At 44.7% G+C, this 20,655-nt stretch overlaps 1 protein-coding gene across 1 annotated transcript in view; it reads right to left on the bottom strand.

Moving 5' to 3' along the window:
* Positions 1–9,770: 9,770 nt before the first annotated feature.
* Positions 9,771–20,655, bottom strand: part of HPSE2 (heparanase 2 (inactive)) — a 655,107-nt gene continuing 644,222 nt past the window's right edge. The window contains exon 12 of the mRNA XM_032882617.1: positions 9,771–10,852. Within this exon, the coding sequence (XP_032738508.1) occupies positions 10,687–10,852 (166 nt within the window). The 3' untranslated portion in view covers positions 9,771–10,686. The remainder of the gene's footprint in view (positions 10,853–20,655) is intronic.

The raw sequence follows: 20,655 nt of genomic DNA, 5'->3' as shown, positions 1-20,655 counted from the left end.
CTGCCATTCTTCCCTCCGACTGTTAGTAGTTGCCAGTTCCCACCATCATAGTAGGAGGGTCCCAAGGCTCCACATCTGCGTCAACACTTGTTATTGTCTGTTTCTACTTAGCCATCCTAGTGGGTGTGAAGTGATAGCTCCTGATCTCGATTTGTGTTTTCCTAATGACCTATGGTGTTCAGCATCTGTTCATGTGCTTTTTGGCCATTTGTATATCTTCTTTCAAGAAACGGCCATTCAATTCATTTGCCCATTTTAAATTAATTGTCTTTTTATTATCAAATTGTAAGAGTTCTTTATATACTCTGGATACAAGTCCCTTAGTAGATCTATGGTTTACAAATTTTTTCTCCCATTATGTGGTTTGGTTTTTTGCTCTCTAAATGGTATCACTTCTGGCACAAATGTTTTCAACTATGATTTAACCCAATATACCCATTTATAATTCTATCCAGGCTTTTGTGTCAACATAAGTTTTTATTTTACTTGGGTAAATATTTAGGAGTAGGAGAGTGGGGCTGCATGATAAGTAGCTCTCTGGTACGAGCTGTAGGGTAAAGTGCCTGCACCTATCCCCCCACCTCCCCAGCACTGGGAGTTTTTGCTGCCCTATAGCCTCCTTAGCACTTGACATTGTCCTTTTATAATTTTAGCCATTCTAGTACGTGTTGTAGTATCCCACTGGGGTTTGAATTTTCATTTTCCTAATGACTAATGACGTTGAACTTCTTTTCATGTTGTTATATGCCATGTGTAAAGTGTTCAAATCATTTACCCATTTTAAAATTGGATTTTTTAGTTATTATTACTTAATATGATTTCTTTAACAGGTATCTTTTCCCTTTTTTTTTTGCCAGCCTGTGGCTTTGTCTTTTCATTTTCTTTACAGTGACTTTTGAAGAACAGAAATTTTTGTGCTTTCTGTGCCATTGCCTAAATCATCTTTGCGTAAATTCAGGGTCATAAGGATTTCCTCCTGTTTCCCTCCAAAAGTTTTATAGTTTGTTTTGCACTTTAAGTCTATGATCCATTTCACTTGATTTTTGTAGAAAGTGTGAGAGAAATGTTTCTTTTTTTGCATATAGATATCTAATTTTTCTAGCACCATTTGTTGAAAAAAATATCCTTCCTTCATTGAATTACTTTGACACATTTGTCTCGAATAAATTGACTCTAAGTAAGCGGATCTATTTCTGGATTCTCCATTCTGTTCAATAAATTTAGAAGGATTCAGGTCACAGTAAGGATTTTATTGATTTTCTCAAACAGCTTTTGGTTTCAATAATTTTCATTGGTTTTTCTGTTTTTTATTTCACCAGTTTCTGCACTATTTACTATTTCCTTCTGTTTACTTTGGATTTAATTTGTTTTTCTTTGTTTTTGGTTTCTTAAGGTAGAAACTGACCCATTGATTTGAGACCTTTTGCCTTTTTTTTTTCTAACAAGGGATTTGCTGCTATAAATTCCCGCAAGGTACTGGTTTTTCAGGACCCACAACTTTTGATATGTTGTATTTTCATTTTCAGTGAGTTCAAAATGCTTTCAAATTTTTCCTTTGATCATTTTTTGACCTATGGATTATTTAGAAATATGGTATTAATTTCCAACTATTTGATGGTTTTCCAGGTATCTTTCTGTAATTTGTTTCTATTTCATTGCCTATTGGCCAGAGAATATGCTTTGTGTGGCTTGAGCCCTTTTACATTTATTGATGGTCTAGGATATGGTCAATCTTGGTGAATGTTCCAGGTGTACTTGAAAATAATATATATTTTTCTTTTGGTGGGTTGAGTGATCTATAAATGTCAATGAGGCCAAGTTGGTTGATATCTACATTTTAATCTTCTCTCCTTCATGAATTTCTATGTACTATCCTATCAAATATTGAGATAGTGATATTGAATTCCCTAACTATAATTTTGAATTTGACTAGTTCTCTTCATGGTTCTGCCAGGTTTGGCTTCATAAATTTTGAAGCTCTGTTATTTGCTGCATAAACATTATGATTGTTATGTTCTCTTAATGAATTAGCACCTATATCATTATAAAATTACCTTTTAATCTTTGACCCTATTCATTGCACTAACTCTACTTTGAGAACAGTGTCACCACTAGAGCTTTATTTTGATTAGTTAACTTGGCATGTGGAAGAGTTTAGGATCTGCAGCCCCCAAATATGCCACTTTGATGTATTGATTATTGTGAGCTAAGGCACTTGAAACACAGCGGGTGCAAGAAGGGCCTGCTGACCTTCCCTTTTCTTTCTGCAAGCGGGAGATGAAACTCCCGTGGGAAAAATGCCTTCCCTTTTCCAAGGGGAAAGGAACTTTCTTCTCACCAGAGAAGAGGAGTCTAGGCAGAGCGAGATCTGTACAAATAGACTGGGTTAAAATAACTTCTCTTTCTGTAGTCTCCCCATATGGTTCAGTTGCTTTTCCACTCTTTCTTTAACCTAGTATATAAGTACTTAGGCCTGGCCAGTTCTTTGGATCTTCATTCTTGTGGGGGTTCCCCTGGACATGTTAAAAATTACTAAATAAAATCTCTGTGCTTTTCTCCAGTGACTCTGTTTTGTATCAGCCTTAGCTGGAAAGCCCCAGAGGGTCGAGGAGACGTATTACTTCCCCTGCATATTTAATCTTCCATCCTTTCTCTTAACCCACTTGAGTCTTCATATGTAAAACACATTTTTTTTTTTTTTTTGTAGGCAGCATACAGTTGGGTCTGATTTTTTATCCAGACTGACAATCTGTGCCAGACGGAATTGTCAGATTGTGTGTGAACAACTCAGGTGTAATGTGCTGATTACTATGGTTTAAAGTCTATCAGTCATTATCTTGCTATTTGTTTTGCATTTGTCCCACCTTTTCTTTGTCCCTTTATTCCTCTTTTTATGCCTCTAAAAACATTTATTGGGTACTTCTTTGATTCCCTTTTATCTTCTTTATGGGCTTTAGGACCAGGACTGCGGGAGGCGGGCGGATGAGATACTCATCTTGAGTGTAGAGTTTAAAGGGATGTCAAAAAATTTGGTAATCAACTTAACACTATTTTAATTAGTGTTTTTAAAAGTCAAAACTAATGCAAAAAATCTGTAATGAACAAAATATCAAAGTTTTCAATAATAAACATGTCAGTATTTCTGATTTTTCTTTTGGCCTGAGGCTCCAGTATAGCTTGGCATAACATTATTACTGACTGTAGGACACAGTTTCCTGCTTCATATATGTACACATACATATATATATGATTAAAATGTCATTTTAAAATTTATCTATCAAATTTCATTTAGGTGAAATTTGTTGATTTTCTAGGCTCTTGAAATTTTCTCTTCTTTCTGATTTGGGCTGCCTTTTCTGTCGTTTTCTGAGAGAAATGTATTTAGAATCTCCTATTATGATTGTGAATTTGTCCCTTCCCCTTTTATTTCTGTGAGGCTTTGCTTTACAGATTGGGTTTGTCATTAGGCGCATGGAAATTTAGAAGTTTTACTGTTAAAAATTCTTTATGAAATGTCCCTCTCCATTATTCACAGTGCTTTTTGTTCTACAAAAGTATTTATTATCTCTTATTAACATTACCTTTTGTTGCATGGCAGTTCTTTTTTTAATCCTTTTACCCTTTAATATTTTAGATGTTTCTTTTTAAATGGCATTCAGTTGGGCTTTGTTTCTTTTTTATCTCATCTGACAATCTTTGTATTTTAATTGGAGCATTCTGTTTACATTTTATAACATTACAAATAAATTTTTGTTCAAATCTATCATCTTACTCTTCTCTTTGTCCCACATATTCTTTGTTATCTTTCTTTTCTTTCTAGCTTTCTTTTAGATCAATTATTTTCTATTTTGATTCCACTCACTCCCCTGCCCCCACTCACTTAGAAATAATACACTCTTTTAATATTCTTTTAGCGGTTACCCTAGAGATTAAGACATTCATTCTTGACTTATCAAAGTTTAATATAAATTGGTACTTTTGCCTCTTCCTTGAAAATGGAAGGATATTAGAATACTTTCCATTTGTCTGCTTTTAAAATGTATACTATTGTGATGCATTTTTAATTATGAAACATTATTATTTATATTTATTTAATTTGCCCATATATTTACCATTTATGTTGCTCTTCATTCTTTCCTGCAATTCCCTTAGCATTATTTTGATTATTCATTCTTTTTTGCTGTCCGCCCCCCCGTCTTTCATTGCCCCTTCAATTTCCTCACCTCTCCATGGCCCACCCCACCTATAAATAGTGGATTTCCAGGTATCGGGTGTACACATAATAAAATTCTTCTGTGTTACATTTCATATGCTGCTGTAGCAATGCCATGTACATGTCTTAAAGTTCAATTTAATTTCTCAAAAGTGAGGTGTTTTTTTTTTTTTCTTTCTAAAACCTAGTAACAAGGTGAATATACTTCGAGGCATGCTTCATTTACATTAAATTTGCTCTAAATCGCTGCTTGGAAGACATTTGGATGGGAGTAGTCATTAACTCAAAGAAAAACCATGACCTCACCTCTAGAAACAAAAATCGCCAAATTGTGTTGTCTGTGTTAATTTTTGTGTGTATGCATCCTGAAAGGCACATTGCATTTATGTAGAAACAGTGACAAAAAATTTGAGGCTAACTTTGAAACTTATCTAAAAGGTGTATCTAAGTGTGTGTGTGTGTGTGTGTGTGCGCGCGCGCGTGTTTATGGACCATCTGATACAGGCTCAGACAGTGGAGAGTCTCAGGTGATCCTAGAGCTCACTTAATCCAAAGCTCTCATTGTAGAGATAAGGGCTCTGAGGTCCAGGGAGACTCAATTACTGGTATAACATCACACAGCGGATGGAGAGTCAGGACTAGAATCAAGGTCTCTGGACAGAGCAGCCTCCTTCAACTACCTAAAAGTATAGTCTCCTGCCCCCACCCCGTCAGGTGCAGTCAACCAGTGGAATCGTGTTATCTCCAGGTGTGGGTACCCATTTGGTCTGTAGCCATTGGCTCTAGGATTCTCTAGCAATCTGTTAACCCACTTTGCTATTTGATGTTATCAATTAGATTTCAGATGTGTCTGGTAGAGGGTACAGTGTCCAGTACTAAATGCTTCCTAACTGGACAGCAGTGGAACAACACAAAGATTGTTTTTTGCTAAAATTCAGCCAAGTACCAGGAGTGGTAGGACTTAAGGGAAGGGAAAGGGGCAGAATAAAGCTCCTTGAGGTCATTCTGAAGTAAGTAAAAACAATCCTTTGAATTTAGATATCACCACACACGATCTGTTTCTAACACTCACTTGTCAAATTAAAGAGAGACCCAATATCATTGTTACATTTTCTGGTCTCCTAGCTGTCCATCAATGTTTTGTGTTCCTTTTTCATGAATGTCTTAGTTTGTTCAGGCTGCTACAATAAAAATACCATAGACAGAATACTTTACAAACAAAAGAAATTTATTCCTCACAGTTCTAGAAGCTGAGAAGTCCAAGACTGAGGTTCGGGCAGCTTCAGTGTCTGATGAGAGCCCACTTTCTTGCTCATAAGAACCTTTCAGTTGTGTCCTCACAGGGTGGAAGGGGCCAAGGATCCCCTACAGTCTCTTTTATAATCCCATCATGAAGGGATCATGCTCCTCCCTCATGATCTCATCGCTGTCAAAGGACCCACCTCCAAATACTATCACACTGGGAATCCATCACATAGTGTTAGGTTTCAAGGTATGAATCTGGTGGGGGGGGGGAGATCAAAGACATTCCATTTAGAGCAATGAAATGTAATTGTTGAGAAGTGACTGTCCCACCATGGACTTCATTTCTGAAACCCCTGCATCTAGATGGGACCACGTGACTGACTTATGGCTGGTGGAATTGAGTGAAAGGAATTCATGCCAGTTCTAGGTGGGCCCCTAAACTACCACATACGGTTCTGCACACTCTCTGTCCTTGTCTGCCAGCTGCAGGTGGACGCCCATAGCAACCTTGGAGGCCAAGTGCTGAAATGGCAGACCGCCTACGAGTCTGGGTCCCTGAAGGGCTATGGAGAATGGAGCCACTTCTCCATGGACCACGAACTGAACTTTGCATGATCTGTTAGCAAGAAATAAATATCGATTATGTTAGGCCATTGAGATTCTGGGGTTTATCTGTTATTGCAGTTAACAGTTACTTTAACATAGTCAATGACCTCTAACTTGAACAATAACATTTAATTTCCAATTACAGTGCTGGAGGCAAAGCTTGTGGGGAAGAGGAAAGAGGGAGAGGGCAGCACATCACAAAATCAACGATCCCCACCATGTATTAGTTCATCGGGTCAAAGTGTAGTGTGGACAACGGTGGCCCCCATCCTCCACAGAACACCCTGAGAACAGAAAGTTAGAATATTCACATTTTATTACTTCCAGAATGTTACCTCAAAATATAAACTACCTCATGAGCTCTAACTCTCTGCCATCACCAAGCTCATATAAACCTTAATATGATCTGATTTTGGAAGCAAATATTAACACCTGTTCAAATCCCCTGCAGAGAAGAGACTTTCCCTGAGAGGTGTTCCTGTACTCATTTTGCCAACTTCCAGATGAATAAAGCTTGGGTTTCTTTTTGCTTCTTCCAAAAATATAATTTATTATATAACATTTACAACTTGAAAAAGGATCCTAGGATATTTTCATGAATAATAATTAGAAGAGTAAAGTTCACGCTGTGGGCTGTAAAGAGGTACCACCGCCCCCCTTTTCTCTGCTGGGTGCATAGGTCAGTGGGATTTATTTGTGAGCCAGTCATTGGGAACTTGTTCTGCTCCTCCTGAGTGCTGGGGGGCTGCTCTGGTGTTTGGAAGGAAGTAGGTGCGAAAGAGGTTAGTTTCTTATATTTTAGCTTTCCTGTTTTAGAGTGATCTTTGCAAAATACTGCCTCTCTGGCAATAGTTAATGGATTTATTATTTAGTCTGGAAGACAAAGAGAAACTTCCAGATCTCTTAGTGGTGGAGACAGGAGGAGCAGTGCCCTCAGAGCCAGTGAACGCTTGGGCGCTGCCTGGCTCTCCAGGACTTGGAAATGTCAAGACTCATCACCTGGGGTGGGTGGTGGGAGGGGTCCTTTAAATTATTCTACAGAAGAACACAGGAAGGAACGGCCAGGAGGGTCACTGGTGGGCCCAGGGGAGGCTGGATTCCAAATGTTACAGCCAAAGTTGGTTGGTCACAACCCTACTCACGACTCATCAGAAGAGCTAGTCCGCTTTACTGCGGACTGGTTCATCTCTGCTAATGTAGAGTTTAGACACTGCCCTTTTGTTTTCAGAAATAAAGCCACTCTCAGTGGATTTCCAAGGTGAATCCAGCAGCAGCATCCCTCCCAAACATGGGCCTGCAGTGCACATGAGGAGCACACCTGCAGGTGTGGGGCGTGGCCAGGACCATTCCAGCTCCTCATCGGTTCATAGCCCCGCTGGGTCCTTCCCCGGGCTGCCTCAAGGAGGCCTCAACACCTCCTGGTGCTCAGGGTCAGTGGGGGTCTTTCATGTGGAATCCACCAACAAGCTCTGCCATTTTGGAAGGTGCAGGGCTTGGGCCCAACTGCTGGGGAGGGGATGGGGCTACCAGGGTGATGGGCCATAAGCAACTGCGGTTCTGGGGGTCTCAGGCCTTAGTCTCATTGTAGCTCAGTTCTGGAATTTTCAAGCTTTTCTCCATCAAGAGATAAGCTAATATCCCACAGTGGCAGCTTTTTCAAGGCACAAGAAGAATTGAGACTTTTTCTTCAAATAACAATGAGAATTTGTTCTGAGCCTTTGTGATAAGAAAGGAGAAAGAAAATCATTCCTAGAGGCAGGAAGAACAGAAAATTGTCTCAACAAAAGGCACAGACTTCTCATTATAACTTATGCTTTCAAATAAGCATTTTTGCAAGTCCATTCTTCAGTTTAAAGTAAAGTGGCTCAAAAGTCTTAGATGATCTTAGCCATGTCTTGTATTAGGAGGAAAAGTCTCGTGGGAAGCTGGTGGATGAACTCTTTGGTCCCAGGGCCCAGCCTGGCAAGCCGCTCCCCTGGTGTGCACTGTGAGGCTGTTTTGCTACTGGCTGTCTTGGGTGGGGAGTGTGATAGGGGAATCCCTCACAGGAAGGGATCCCTACTGATTCAGTAATTATCCCCCACCCCAAAATGAAAAAGCCAGGACAGATACCTGGCACCCAAATCCCTAAAGAATGTGATATTATCATGAGTTTCTCAGTATCCTTTGAATAATGCAAATATTTCTTTCATGAGACAGTTGCAAAGTTAGAACTGCAGGACCCCAAATATAAATTTCAATGATTCCCTCTCCTCCCTTTTTATTAACTAACAAACAAACAAAAAAAAAACCCTTAAACCTCTTGGGAGCATTTAATACACAAAGAAAGATCAAAGAAGCAGAAACGGCCTATCCTCTGCGGGCTGGGAAGCTTAGGGAAGAACCAGCACTTATGTACAAGAAGCGTGCTTGCACGGAGCCTGGGCCGCACTCAAGCAGCAGCGGAGGGGGTGAGTCGGGGAAGTGGGCAACCCTGGGCTTGGTGGTTAAATGAACAGGTACTGGATTATTCCGCGCAGGCGCCCACTGCCCTGGGTGACCCTGGGCGAGCTCCGAACCCTCTCCCCGCCTCTCAGGAAGGCGGGGGTAGAACCAGCGACTCCTTCATGGGGAAGCAAATTGGCCTGGGCCAGGTCTGGGGGACCGCTGCCTACTCGTGTTCTCATGGGGGCCTGCAGCTCTGCCTGCACCTGTGTAGAGAGGAGATTTTGCTATCTGCATGCCTTTTTCGAAGTTTGGGGAGACAACTTGTCTCTCTTTTCTTCTCTCTTCCTCACGTGGGCTGTCCTCTGCCACTTCTCTCCCTGCTTTCTACCCCAGTCTGGGCACTTCTCCCTCCTCGCCTCGCAGAGCTGAGGCTTCAGCAGGAGCTCCCGGGTTCCCAGCTTCCCGAGGAGGCCGCCTGGGTAGCCTGGGGCGTGGCGGGGCTGGGGTCTGCGCCCCTCTCTCCATCCACCTCCAGGCTGGGCATGCCCACTGACCAGGTCCAGCCCAGTCCTTGTCCCTGCCTTTTGCTGACCATAGCACACACCTCCGGACCCGCTGACCCACACGGCAAAATCGAGTCTGCTCTCTTCCTCAAGCACAGAGCGGAGCTGCTGGCTTCCCTCTCCCTGATTCCCTGTTCTCCGTGCGGAGTCCCGGACTTCCTCCCTTATCTCATCTTCCTCCTGTGTCTCACCTCACACCCGGCCCTGTCCTTAGCCCCGTCCTTCATGTCCTTTATCCTGAGAAAGAAGATCAACCCCACGGGAGAGAGTCTTTTCAGCGGCAACTTATTTGTCTCTTACCCCTTGAATCATACAGGTTTATTGTAATCTTTAAATCGGTCCATTCCGCCCTGTCCTATTCAGGGGCTTCCCACCCCGCACCCCACAGTTCTCCATCAGACTTCAGTTTCCAGATTCCCCCTTCCCCCAGGCGGTACATGGAAAGCTTTGTTCTGGGCTCACACTGGCTGGTCTGGGAAAGCGCCGACCTGGTCAGCTTTCGCTACCACATTAGATTTCTGCCTAGTAAATGCCCGGAGAAGCACACAGCTCCTTGGGGAACAGGAAGGATGGCTAGATTCGGTTGTGTCTTACAGGGATGACTTTCGATTTACACTTTTTTTTTTTTTTTAATAACTTTGGTCAGACAAGCCATTAAGGGCTTGACTGACAAGCCCTTAAGATCCCTTCAGATTTGGTGCAGGTCTGATATTTGCTTGTTCAGTTGGGGTGTGTGTGTGTGTGTGTGTGTGTGTGTGTGTGTCTGCATTCATTCGGTGGTTCAGTGTGCTTTGTCTTTGTGCTGAAACTCTCTCCCTCCCAGCCACATGACGGATGATGATTGCTTTTTGTGGTGCCTAATACATTGTTCTCCACTCCATGAATATTGTTACCTGACTCCCATTCCAACCCAAGGGGAATCCGGATTCACAGAGGAATAGAACCCTCTTACAAAATCTGGAGTACGATTACAATTTTACTTTTGAAGCACCCGTCTCCCGGAGGAATAGCCAGTGATCGATGCCACTGCCAGAAACCCAGATGCACACACTCATACATCAGCCAGGAAATGACATAAACAGCTCACCCAGCAGGCCGTCGCTGACCCACCCACTTGCTCCCCGGTGAGAAGAGAGGTGACAGGAAACCCGGGGCAACAGCAGGGAACAGACAAGGAGAGGAGTTTGAAGAGGACTGGGCTCCTGAAGGCCCACTTGGTGGTTTCCTTCCTCATCTCGTACTGTGGGAAGCAGTCCCAGGCTAAGGTCTATAGTGACACTGCTGTGTGACCCGGATGATGGAGAGCTGTTTCATGGGTCCTGCGAGTGCACTGCCGGCTTCTCTTCCTGGTGTGTGCACATGGGTACATACGGCTCCACACACATACCTTCATCCTTCTATAGGCACAGGTGATGGGTACACTTTCCTTTGGGGTGGATGTGGCCTCCCTACGCAAAGCTCGTGCTAGGCATTTGTCTCTTTAGAGAGCAAGTCTGTGCTGATTCCAGCAGGATGGGGCAGCAGAGACTGGTTTGTTGCTAAGAAGATGTCTGAAAGATCAGGATACGATTAGGGCAGGAGAGTGGAAAGCAGTCCAGCGGCCTGCGGGTGACTTGTGGGCGTGAGGGTGGTTTATCGATAGCGGCAGGCCAAGGCGTTGACATTCTTGACCACATAGAAGCCCATGGTGACTGGAGGGATGACCAATGTCCGGCCGGCCCGCAGGGGACGGGGCTTCAGTTCGGGAAGGGTCCCATCGTCCACCATCACTAAGGGCTGGCCGTTCAGCTGCACTGACCTACAGCGAAGACAAATAGCATGGGACTTGTCAGTGCCTCATCACAGCCAAGCCTGGGCAGCCCTGGACTGTCTGCCAGTCTGTCTGGGACTGGCCCAGGGAGCCCTTACTGACACTTCCTATACCCAAACTCTCAGCTCCGTGTTTTACTTTTGAAAAACTCATTAGAAAACTCCAGCAATGCTCCGAGAAAGAAACTGCCATGATCCCATTTTACCTAGAGTGGCTAAAGTGACTGGTCCAAGGTCATCCAGCTTGTGGGTCTGGGAGCCAGGATTTGAACACAGGCTGTCTAGTTCCAGAGACACATCATTTAGACAAGTGAAAAGTATGATGCAGAAGCTGAAAAGTGTATTACACCTACTTTTTAAAATCATGATAGCAGTTCAGTTTGATTGTATACCTGAAGAATTTTTCCCTGTGGAGTGATGCACAGGCTTAAGATGACTTCAGAAGTCTCCTTTTTAAAAGATCTCTTTAATTTATTTGAGAGATTAGAGAATGAACATCACGTTACTTGTCTAGGTTTGTTCTGAAGGAGGAGAGAGACACTTAATGATTCTCCTTTTTCTGAGAATGAGTTTTCAAATCTATTTTTTTTTTTTTTTTAAGGAGAGAGAGAGTGCGAGCGGGGGTGGAGGGACGGAAGGAGAGGGGGAGAGATAATCTTAAGTAGGCTCCATAACCAGTGTGGAGACCAACTCGGGCTCGATCTCATGACCCTGAGATCATGATTAAGAGTTGGACTCTCTGGGACGCCTGGGTGGCTCAGTTGGTTGGACGACTGCCTTCGGCTTAGGTCATGATCCCGGGATCCCGGGATCAAGTCCCACATCAGGCTCCCAGCTCCATGGGGAGTCTGCTTCTCCCTCTGACCTTCTCCTCGCTCATGCTCTCTCTCACTGTCTCTCTCTTGAATAAATAAATAAAATCTTAAAAAAAAAAAAAGAGTTGGACTTTCTACTGACTAAGCCACTTAGGTGTCCTTTATATCTCGTATTTTACGGATGTTTCTGTTCCAGCAACATGGTGGAGTAGGTGATAAAGTAGGGGTTTTCTAACTCCCGCTCACCCATCCTGCTTGCTTTTCTTCTTCCTGTGTACCAGCCGTCTTCAATCCTGAGAAGAGGGCCACATACAGAGTACACTTAGGAGAAAGGGAAGTAGCTCATCACCCATCCTTGGCCTGTGGTACAGAATCCAAAAAACTTCCCAGCTGTTCCTGGAATGACTTGCACAGCCATGTATCCAGATTGAAGCTCAGTTTTCTGGGTCAGAAGAAAAGGCCAGAGCCAGACCACCCTAGAAATAAGGCCGTGAGTCACCCTCAGAAAATCAGTGTTGCATAGTGATGACTGTTTTGGGGTCCTGCCCGACCTCCAATGTGATGACAATGCAGTAATATTATCTGAGCTGTAAAGAGAATGAAATGTTACACACTGATATAGAGGTCTTTGTTCCGTGTTCCTGCTGTTCTGTGAGTGGTAGACAGGTTTGGAGAGAGATGGTCAGCACAGCAGACTGGAGAATTCCCAGAGATAAGTGAGCTGTGAGTTGCTCCCAACAGAGGGCAAGGCAGGGAGGCAGGTCCAGGCCTGGTCCCACATGGATAAGTTTGGGTCTGATCCAGATCCAACAGGCCAGAGAGACAGCCACCCTCCTCTTATTGGTGTGACTAAGGAATGACAGAGTGAGCAGGGGACTCCTGTGTGGAGAGCCAGACCTGCCTCTGGAAAAGTACAGAAGTAGAAGAACTGAGATCTGGTAAGTATTGACCTCATCAAACCTGGAAGGAACTTTTGCTCCAAATTTAAGTGACTACCTCTGGTGAAGAGAGCCTATTCACTGGACTGGGAGGTGGGGTAAGGAGAAGGGGTCCAGTTGCAAAAGACAAAAAAAAAAAAAAAAAAAAAAAAAAAGCCAGAACAGGTCTTCACTGTGTACTTTCATTATTTTGTTTCAGGGGGTGTGATATCCAACAACCAGACATATATATGCACCATCAAATACAAGTTCAATAATACTAATTAATCTTTTCAATGCATCCTCAGTTAATATCACTGCTTTACTTGAAGACCTTCAATGATCCCTCTTGCATACAGAACTGTGAGCAAGCCCTCCCCATAAGGAATGAGGTAATGTCCTTTTAGCATCACACCATCCCAGAGCATTGCTCTATGTCTGGGTTCTGGGAAGTGTCATAAGCAAGCCTTTGAATGTCTATATTGTTATTCTCTAACAGGACCCATTCTACTTTCCTTGTTGGTTATTTGTAAAAAGCTAACCCAAGTGTGGGTTGAACCAGAGGGCATGGTTGAGATTCTGGGGACAGATCTCTAATTCCAGGAGCCCAGTCACTCACTCAGACAAGTCACCTCCCTTCCAGAGCTTTCCCGTCTGTGCAATTGCTATAGGCTCCAGGACCAGGGACATGAAGTACAAAGCATGGGACGCTCTGACAGCATAACCAGTCCCGCAAGTAGGAGATGGGATTTTGTTATTAATTCTTTTCACCATAGCTGTGAGTAAACTTATCGGTCCTTGTACTTGACTGCTCTTGGGACTGACAAGTTTCAAGGCTCCTTCTTCAAGTCCTCTCTTCCCTTGGTTCCCATGGTATCTCTGTCTCTCTCTCACCCCCATTCTCCTTCTCCTTCATTTCTGCAAGTGGTTGTCTGTTAAGAGGGACTGTTCGCTTCTACCTGCCTCATATATTGGGGTTCTTGGTGCCTTGTCCTTGGACCTCTTCTCCCACACTCCATACTCCCACTGAGTGCTGTCACCCACACCCAGAACTTTGTTATCCATGTCAATTCTCCCCAAACATAGCCTAGATCCTTCTTCTGACTAATGTCATCTCCACTTGGCTGTCCCACAGGAACTACAAAGCCACTATGTCCAAAGTAAAAATGGTCTCCTCAAACCCTGTCCTTTTCTTAGCCTTTTTTGTGTTGGGGCCACCATCTACCCAATGACCTAAGCCAGAAAGCTGGTCATCTGGGATTTCTCCCCCAATTCCCACGTTGGGTGTCACAAAGTCAATTTTACCTTTTAATATTTTTCATATCTGCTTCTTTCTCTCTGCTACTGCTACTACCTTAGTTCAGAACTTGCCATGTAACCGATCTCTTTGCCCCCTGCCTTGCCTTCCTCCTGCTGCTTGCCACATTGCTGACAGAGCAATCAATTTCTGTCACCGCTTTAAACTCTTCAGCATCTCCCCGTGCCTTCCACTTTCACGTGGACAATGAAGCCCCATTCTGGCTAGCTCTCCGGTCTTGGGTCCTGCCAGTACCCCCAGCCCCAATGCTAACTACGGCTCCCTGGCCTCTGGGGGTGAGCATGGGCTGATTGGCTGTTCTTTTCAGGTCATCGCCAACATATGCATGAACAAAGATTGTTTCACAATGAAAAGCTAGTTAAATCTTGCTCATAAATGAAATAAATAGTTCTCAAATGACAACGTAAGTAGATATTGTTGGGAATGAAGTATGAAAGTTCATTTAAAAGTATAGTAAATATTTTTCAAGTGTAAGTACCAGTAGACACTGTTGGGATTAATAAGACACAAGTTCATTTAAAACTGTTATAAAATTCCTAATAGCTTTTTTGGGAGGAGTGGGGCATCCTGTGCTTTTTTCAAGCAAGAGATTTTAAAGATTTTATTTATTTATTTGAGAGAGATAGAGAGAGAGCGAGCAGAGGTGGGAGGAGCAGAGCCTGACACAGGGTGGGGCACTCAACCTCAGGACCCTGAAAGCATGCCCTGAGCTGAAACCAAGAGTCAGACACTTAACCGACTGAGTCACCCAAGTGCCCCTCAAGCAAGAAATTTTTTTTTTAAGATTTTATTTATTTATTTGAGAGAGAAAGAGAGAGAAAGAGAGAGCATGAGAGGGCAGAAGATCAGAGGGAGAAGCAGACTCCCAATGGAGTTGGAAACCTGATACGGGACTCGATCCCAGAACGCCGGCATCACGACCTGAGCCGAAGGCAGTCGCCTAACCAACTGAGCCACCCAGGCGCCCTCAAGCAAGAGATTTTAAAAGGACAACTACTGTAATGTGGGAGGATGGTGACATAAGCTGACATCACTACGGAACCCTGGTCCTTTTATAGGCCTGGCCCCCTTGCCCCGCAGGACCAAAGTAAACAACGTGCAGTTCCACTTCACAACTCACCCTCCTCCCCTGTCGGACTAACCACATTGTGTCCTTACAGAACCTGCTCAGGTGTTGTCCTTTCTGGGGAAACTTCTCTGATCTCTGGGCTGGGCTAGGAGCTCCAACTCTGGATTCTCTTCTACCCCAAACTTATCTATGACTACCTCACTGAATTGTAGTGACTTACTCACTATCCCCCTCACTGGGCTGTGAGCTTGGTGAGAAAAGGGATCATGTCTTTCATCCCTAACTCCTCGCTGCCTAACAAGGTGCTCGGCCTGGAGGAGGGATGAAATATCTTTGAACAAGTGAATGAACTTTGAGGTTCTTTTGCACTACTTCTTATCTTTGAGGTGGAGTTTCTCCAGCTTCAGAGAGGCTCCCTGGAGGTTCGCTGAGTGTCTTTACAGATTTCATTAACCTACCAATTACTCTCTCGCTCTCAGTGGCTCTGGAGATATGAGATAAGACCTGAATTATTGCTGATTCTCAGTCACTTACCAGATACCTTATCCCAACCTGACAGGAGGCCATTGATTACGGATAGTATTTTTCTTCCTTAAAAAAAAGATCCATTTGACCATCTCTTAACTAAGCCAACATGAGTTAATTCAGGGAGACCCTGAGTCTCCACATATCCTCATCTATAAATTCCCTCCGTTATAGACAGGCCACATACTTTACCACCTCCATTCTATTTTTCCTGCTTACATTTTTATTTTAATATTTATCCTATTACCCAGTGAAGTCATATCATGCTAAATATTACAATAGTCTTTCATTTTTATGAACAATTTGTAAGTTTGAAAACATAGTCACACTGATGATAAAAATCATTGATTAGTAATGGCGATGACTACTTTGTACACAAAGGCATTTTGTTATGATTCCATTTGACTATCGCATTTAGTCCTTCCAACAACCAGCCAAGGCAGGGGGTTAGCCACCCTATATTATGGATGAGGAAATCAAAGTTTAGAGGGGTCTCACCTAAGTCACACAGCCAGTAAGTGATATGGGTGAGATTTGCAACACTGCCCTTCACCATGGTCCTGTCTGGCCTCCCTTGTGATTGCTAAAGAGGCCTGTGAGGTAAATGGGGTGATTATTATTATTATTTTTGTAACTTTACTACTGAGATGAGGTCAGAAAGGTTAAGTGGTCTGGGCAAGGTCACACAGCTAATAAATGGCCAAGCTGGGTCTCGAATTCAGTCCTTTCTGACACGTCTTTCTACTATTTAGTGTTATTCTCCAATTCCAGATGGCACTCACCAGGATCGTGTTTCTTTATTTTAAAACCCTTCCTAATCATATTTCCATCATATTTTGGGACCTCCTTACTTACTATGACTTTTCACACCAAATGCTAAATGATCCAGCCTATGTTGAACTATTTCTCTTAAATCCCTAGCTGCTGGGAGCATTTAAATTGTCCAAATATTAGGACAACTGCATTTTATCACCATCTGTTTTTACAAAGTCTGAGTTAATTTTTCAATTCCTAAACTTGTTTTCTTTATTTTGCATGCTATCTGAAATGGGATTCAACGTGTCAGTGTGGAGTCAAGCCTTCTGTTCTCCTGGTCTCTATGGGACCCCCTTGCCCAGGTCAGCCTCCTTCCCCCACTACCTGTCTACAGTCTCTGGTCCTCATGTTCTACCCTGGTTCTTGCTAGCCATGGATACTGAAGCAAGCTTTTGACTATCCTGAGGGCTCAGGGAAGCAGGTGTAGTGAGCATGCTCTTTGCCAATCTTGAAGATAATTTGCTGGACTCTGGTCTGGCCCTGTGTGGATTTTGGTGGGGCAGAGGCTGGGGAAGACTATATTATTGGGAGAAGTCCTGGGAGCTCTGTCTGCTTCAGGCTGGCATATTTGGGACCTTGAGTGGGAGGTAAAGGGACTTAGAGATAATCACTCCACCTCAGCTACTTTGAGGAAGTGATTTGCGTTCTCTGAGCTTGGGTTTCTCTATGTGTAAAACAGACTAGATGAAACCTCAGAGTCCTTCTGTCCTGAACATTTTTTAAGTAGGCTGTCCAAAGCCTAAATACTAACTTGAGGCATTTAATGCCAAACTCAGAGTCATGCTGCACAAACAGAAATCCGATCACGATATTCACCTACCTAATGTTCAGTCGCTCCCTGCTGATCTTAGAGCACTGTCCAAAGACTTTACAAGACCCAACAGGCAAAGCCTTTTACCTATGTCTCCAGCCCATTAGAGGCTCACCCTAGTACCTGTCCATTCCAGCTCCCCACTACTCACCACCCCCTCCCATTCCATGCTACAGTGTCTCCAAGCCCAATCTCTGACCCCAGAGTTTTTGTACATGTCCTGCTGCTTGGAACCTTCTCCATATTCCCTTCCCCTTCCAGCTTCCTTTCCCTGGATAACTCCTATCTGTCCTTTAGGTCAGATGCTCCTCCAAAGTGCTTCCATATTACCCCACACTTCGGAGATCTCTGCACTCATCACAGGGTACTGGCATTGCTGACCTCCTGTCTGTGTCTCCACTAGGCAGGAAGACGTGTGTCTGTCTTGTTCATTCTTGCACTCTCCCTCCACCAACTCACATAGCAGGTGAGCAATAAGAGAAGGACTGATTATAAATATGCAGGTAGATGAATCCAGAAGGAAAAGACACTGGACTGGAAGTCCAGAGACTTGAGTTTTAGTCCAGACTCTCAACATGAAATGTGCAGGCTGGACATGACACCCGTCCGCTCTAGCGTCTGTTTCTGTATGGTTAAACCATGAGAGGGGTAGAAGAAGGGAGGCAGGGGAGGGAGGAAGGAGAATGTCTAAGAATCTGAGTGTGTGTGTTGGGGAAGGGGCGTCAACTCCCTTTGCTCCTTGTAACCCCACACATCCAGGTCTCTCATTCCAGAGTGCCGTCCCATGCGCCACTAGAGGGCACTCTTGCTCTACACAACAGCACGAGACAGCATTTTCCATTCCTCCCCCCTCGCACCCCGCCCCCGCGACCCCTCCAGCGCCGGCTCCCAGGAAGCCAGAGCGCGTGCACCGCCCCCACACCCGCACTCGGTCCCCGCCACACGGCACTGAGCTTGGCCTCGCGGAGGAACAGACCTAAGGGTCATTCAGAGCCCAGCAAAACGTCCTTGCGGTCCACTGGGCAGCACCCACCCCCTCCGCCCCAAATGTGGCCAATATTAAGGAAACGAACGCAGCCGGGCTTCGATTCCCGCCGGGGTGCGGGCTTCTCGGCCCGCGTGCAGGGAGGTGGTCGGCGCAGGTGCGGGGCTGGCGGCGCCCGCGCGACCGGGCGTTCCAGTCCTCCGCGCCGGCCGCGCACCTGTGTGCGCTTTACAGGCCCTCCAGGCCCCGCTGCCCCTCGTGGCCCCTCGCTGAGTTAGGAATCCGGTCTCTGCAGCTGCCCTGCCCTTCGCCAGGTCAGGGGCAGGTTAGAGCCTGGAGGGTTTGAGGACAGAGGGGCCTTCCTCCTCTCCGCTGCTCCGGGAGAGGCTGTGCATCTGGGGTAGCTTAGAAAGGAAATTCCTTTGAAATGGCCAGGAGTGATCGCCACTCTGCTGACCAGGGCCCCTCTGGAGTGGCCGCGGGTTAGTGTCGCTGTTCTCACTAGCCTAGCTGGACCAGAGGCTTAAGGATGCTCATTACCCTCTCAGGGGTACTCCTGCCTCTGGGGTTGTGGGGAGGATGACTTCCAGGTGTGCCCTGAAGCTTTCCTCCTCTGTGCTTGCCTGGAATCGGTAGATTCTGTCAAAAAGTCTCCTCTTCCCTCAAGGCCCCACTGGATGTGGCCTCCTTCACAGGGTCTTATCTGATACCCCCAGCTGGAAGGCAGGCATATTAGCCGCAGCTCCCCTTTTAGTTAGCACCGGTCCTGCTCAGCTTTATTTTTATCTGTATGCTGGAGTCATTTTGCCTGCTAGACCAAACTGTTTGCATTTCCTAATTTTCAAGAGCATGCGGTTCAGTGCCTTCTTTCTTACGAGACTAATTCTAATTACTGTTGGTCAGCCTCACTAGGACTTCTCCTGATTGGATACTCTGACCCCTTCCTCTGTTGTTAAAGAGAAGAGACTGTGCAAGAGAGGGCAAATGGAGATGAAGGCTTCTTGTTCCCCTCTCTCCTCTGGGAGCCCACATCATGTGTGAGGTTCCTGGCCATGGAGACCCTTTGAGGCTGATAAGATCATATGCCCTTCATCCTATTCTTTGAGGGCCATCTTGAAACAATGAGGAGTTTTGATCTAGCTTCTGTATCACGGAGCAAACCCTAGGACTCCTTCATCTAAGCAGAGCTGGGGGGATTTTATAGGCAAGTTGTTAGAGATATAGACTTTTCCTGTTTGCAGTTAGGTTTGGGGGTCATGATTTGATCTGTGTTCTAGCCAAGTGGTGTAATAATGGTCCAAGCCATAATGGGATTCTATCATGTGTCTCTAATGGCCTGAAGTAACTTAGCACATTTGGCAGACAAGATGAGAGCCCAGCTACGGAACCTGGATTTATACTGATATTGTTAATTCCCAACAGATGAGGAAATCATCTGGGGGCAGTTTGGGAAGAAAATTTGATTCCGTGACCATCTCAAAGCTCCATGTCATAGGCATATCACACTCAAACCACAGGACACAATAGGGACCAGCTATAAAAACCATGGAGAGACCTTAACATGTGGTTAACTCTACTCCCTTCCCATTGTAAAGACTTGGTGCCATGATCTCCAACATTCATGAGTGATGTAGAAGGGGCATTACTCATATTCCTACTATTCTTTGTGTTGTACAAACTCAGTTGTAGCAGTCCTTACCCATGTAGACAGAAACCCAGAACATGCAAATGTGTGGTCAGACACAGTATAATTAAAAATTACACAAAGAGAGAGACAAAAGGAAAATCACACCTCTTAGCCTGAATTTTGAGGTCTTCTGTTCTGGCTCTAGTATATTTTTGTGGCCTTTCCCCTCACCCTACAAAGCATCTTATATTCCAATCATGTAAAATGATTTGCCACTACTCAATCCTTCCTTGAACTTTTGTACTTCTGAACACTTAGTAAGCTCATCCCACTGCCTGGAATCTCCTTTGGTCTAGCATTTCCTAGGTGTATCTCTCATCCTTCCAGCTCCTGCTCAATGGCCCTCAGCCCTGAGGACCTCCCAGACTACCAGGTTAGAATTCATCTCTTCTGTCCTTACACTCCCTTCTCCCATATATACCCTCTGTGGTCTGTCTTGTCTTGTCTTCAGATGTCCTCTGTGATGAGAGATCAGGTCCCCAGCCCTAATTGTGTGGAGCTGGAAGATGTAGTGTGGGGTGAGAAGCATCTCCCTGGGGTGAGAAGCATCTCCTTAACATCTGGGTAGCTCAGATGTTAAGCATCTTCCTTCGGCTCAGGTCCTGATATCCAGCCCCACATCAGGCTCCCTGCTCGGCAGGAAGACTGCTTCTCCCTCTCCTACTCCCCCTGCTTGTGTTCCCTCTCTTGCTGTCTCTTTCTCTGTCAAATAAATAAATAAAACTTAAAATTTTTTTTTTTTAAAGAAGCATTTCTTTTATGGGCAGTCTGCAGGCGGGATGAAGAGAGTCCGGCACAAGGGTAGGAGTGTGTGCGCGCACGCATGTGGACAGGTGTGCAGATGGGTTT

This window comes from Lontra canadensis, unplaced genomic scaffold, assembly GCF_010015895.1.
Source record: "Lontra canadensis isolate GAN:19392208 unplaced genomic scaffold, GSC_riverotter_1.0 scaffold3, whole genome shotgun sequence".
Lineage (NCBI taxonomy): Eukaryota > Metazoa > Chordata > Mammalia > Carnivora > Mustelidae > Lontra > Lontra canadensis.
The sequence above is the reverse complement of the archived record's forward strand: the minus strand, read 5'-3'. Positions and strand labels throughout refer to the sequence as shown.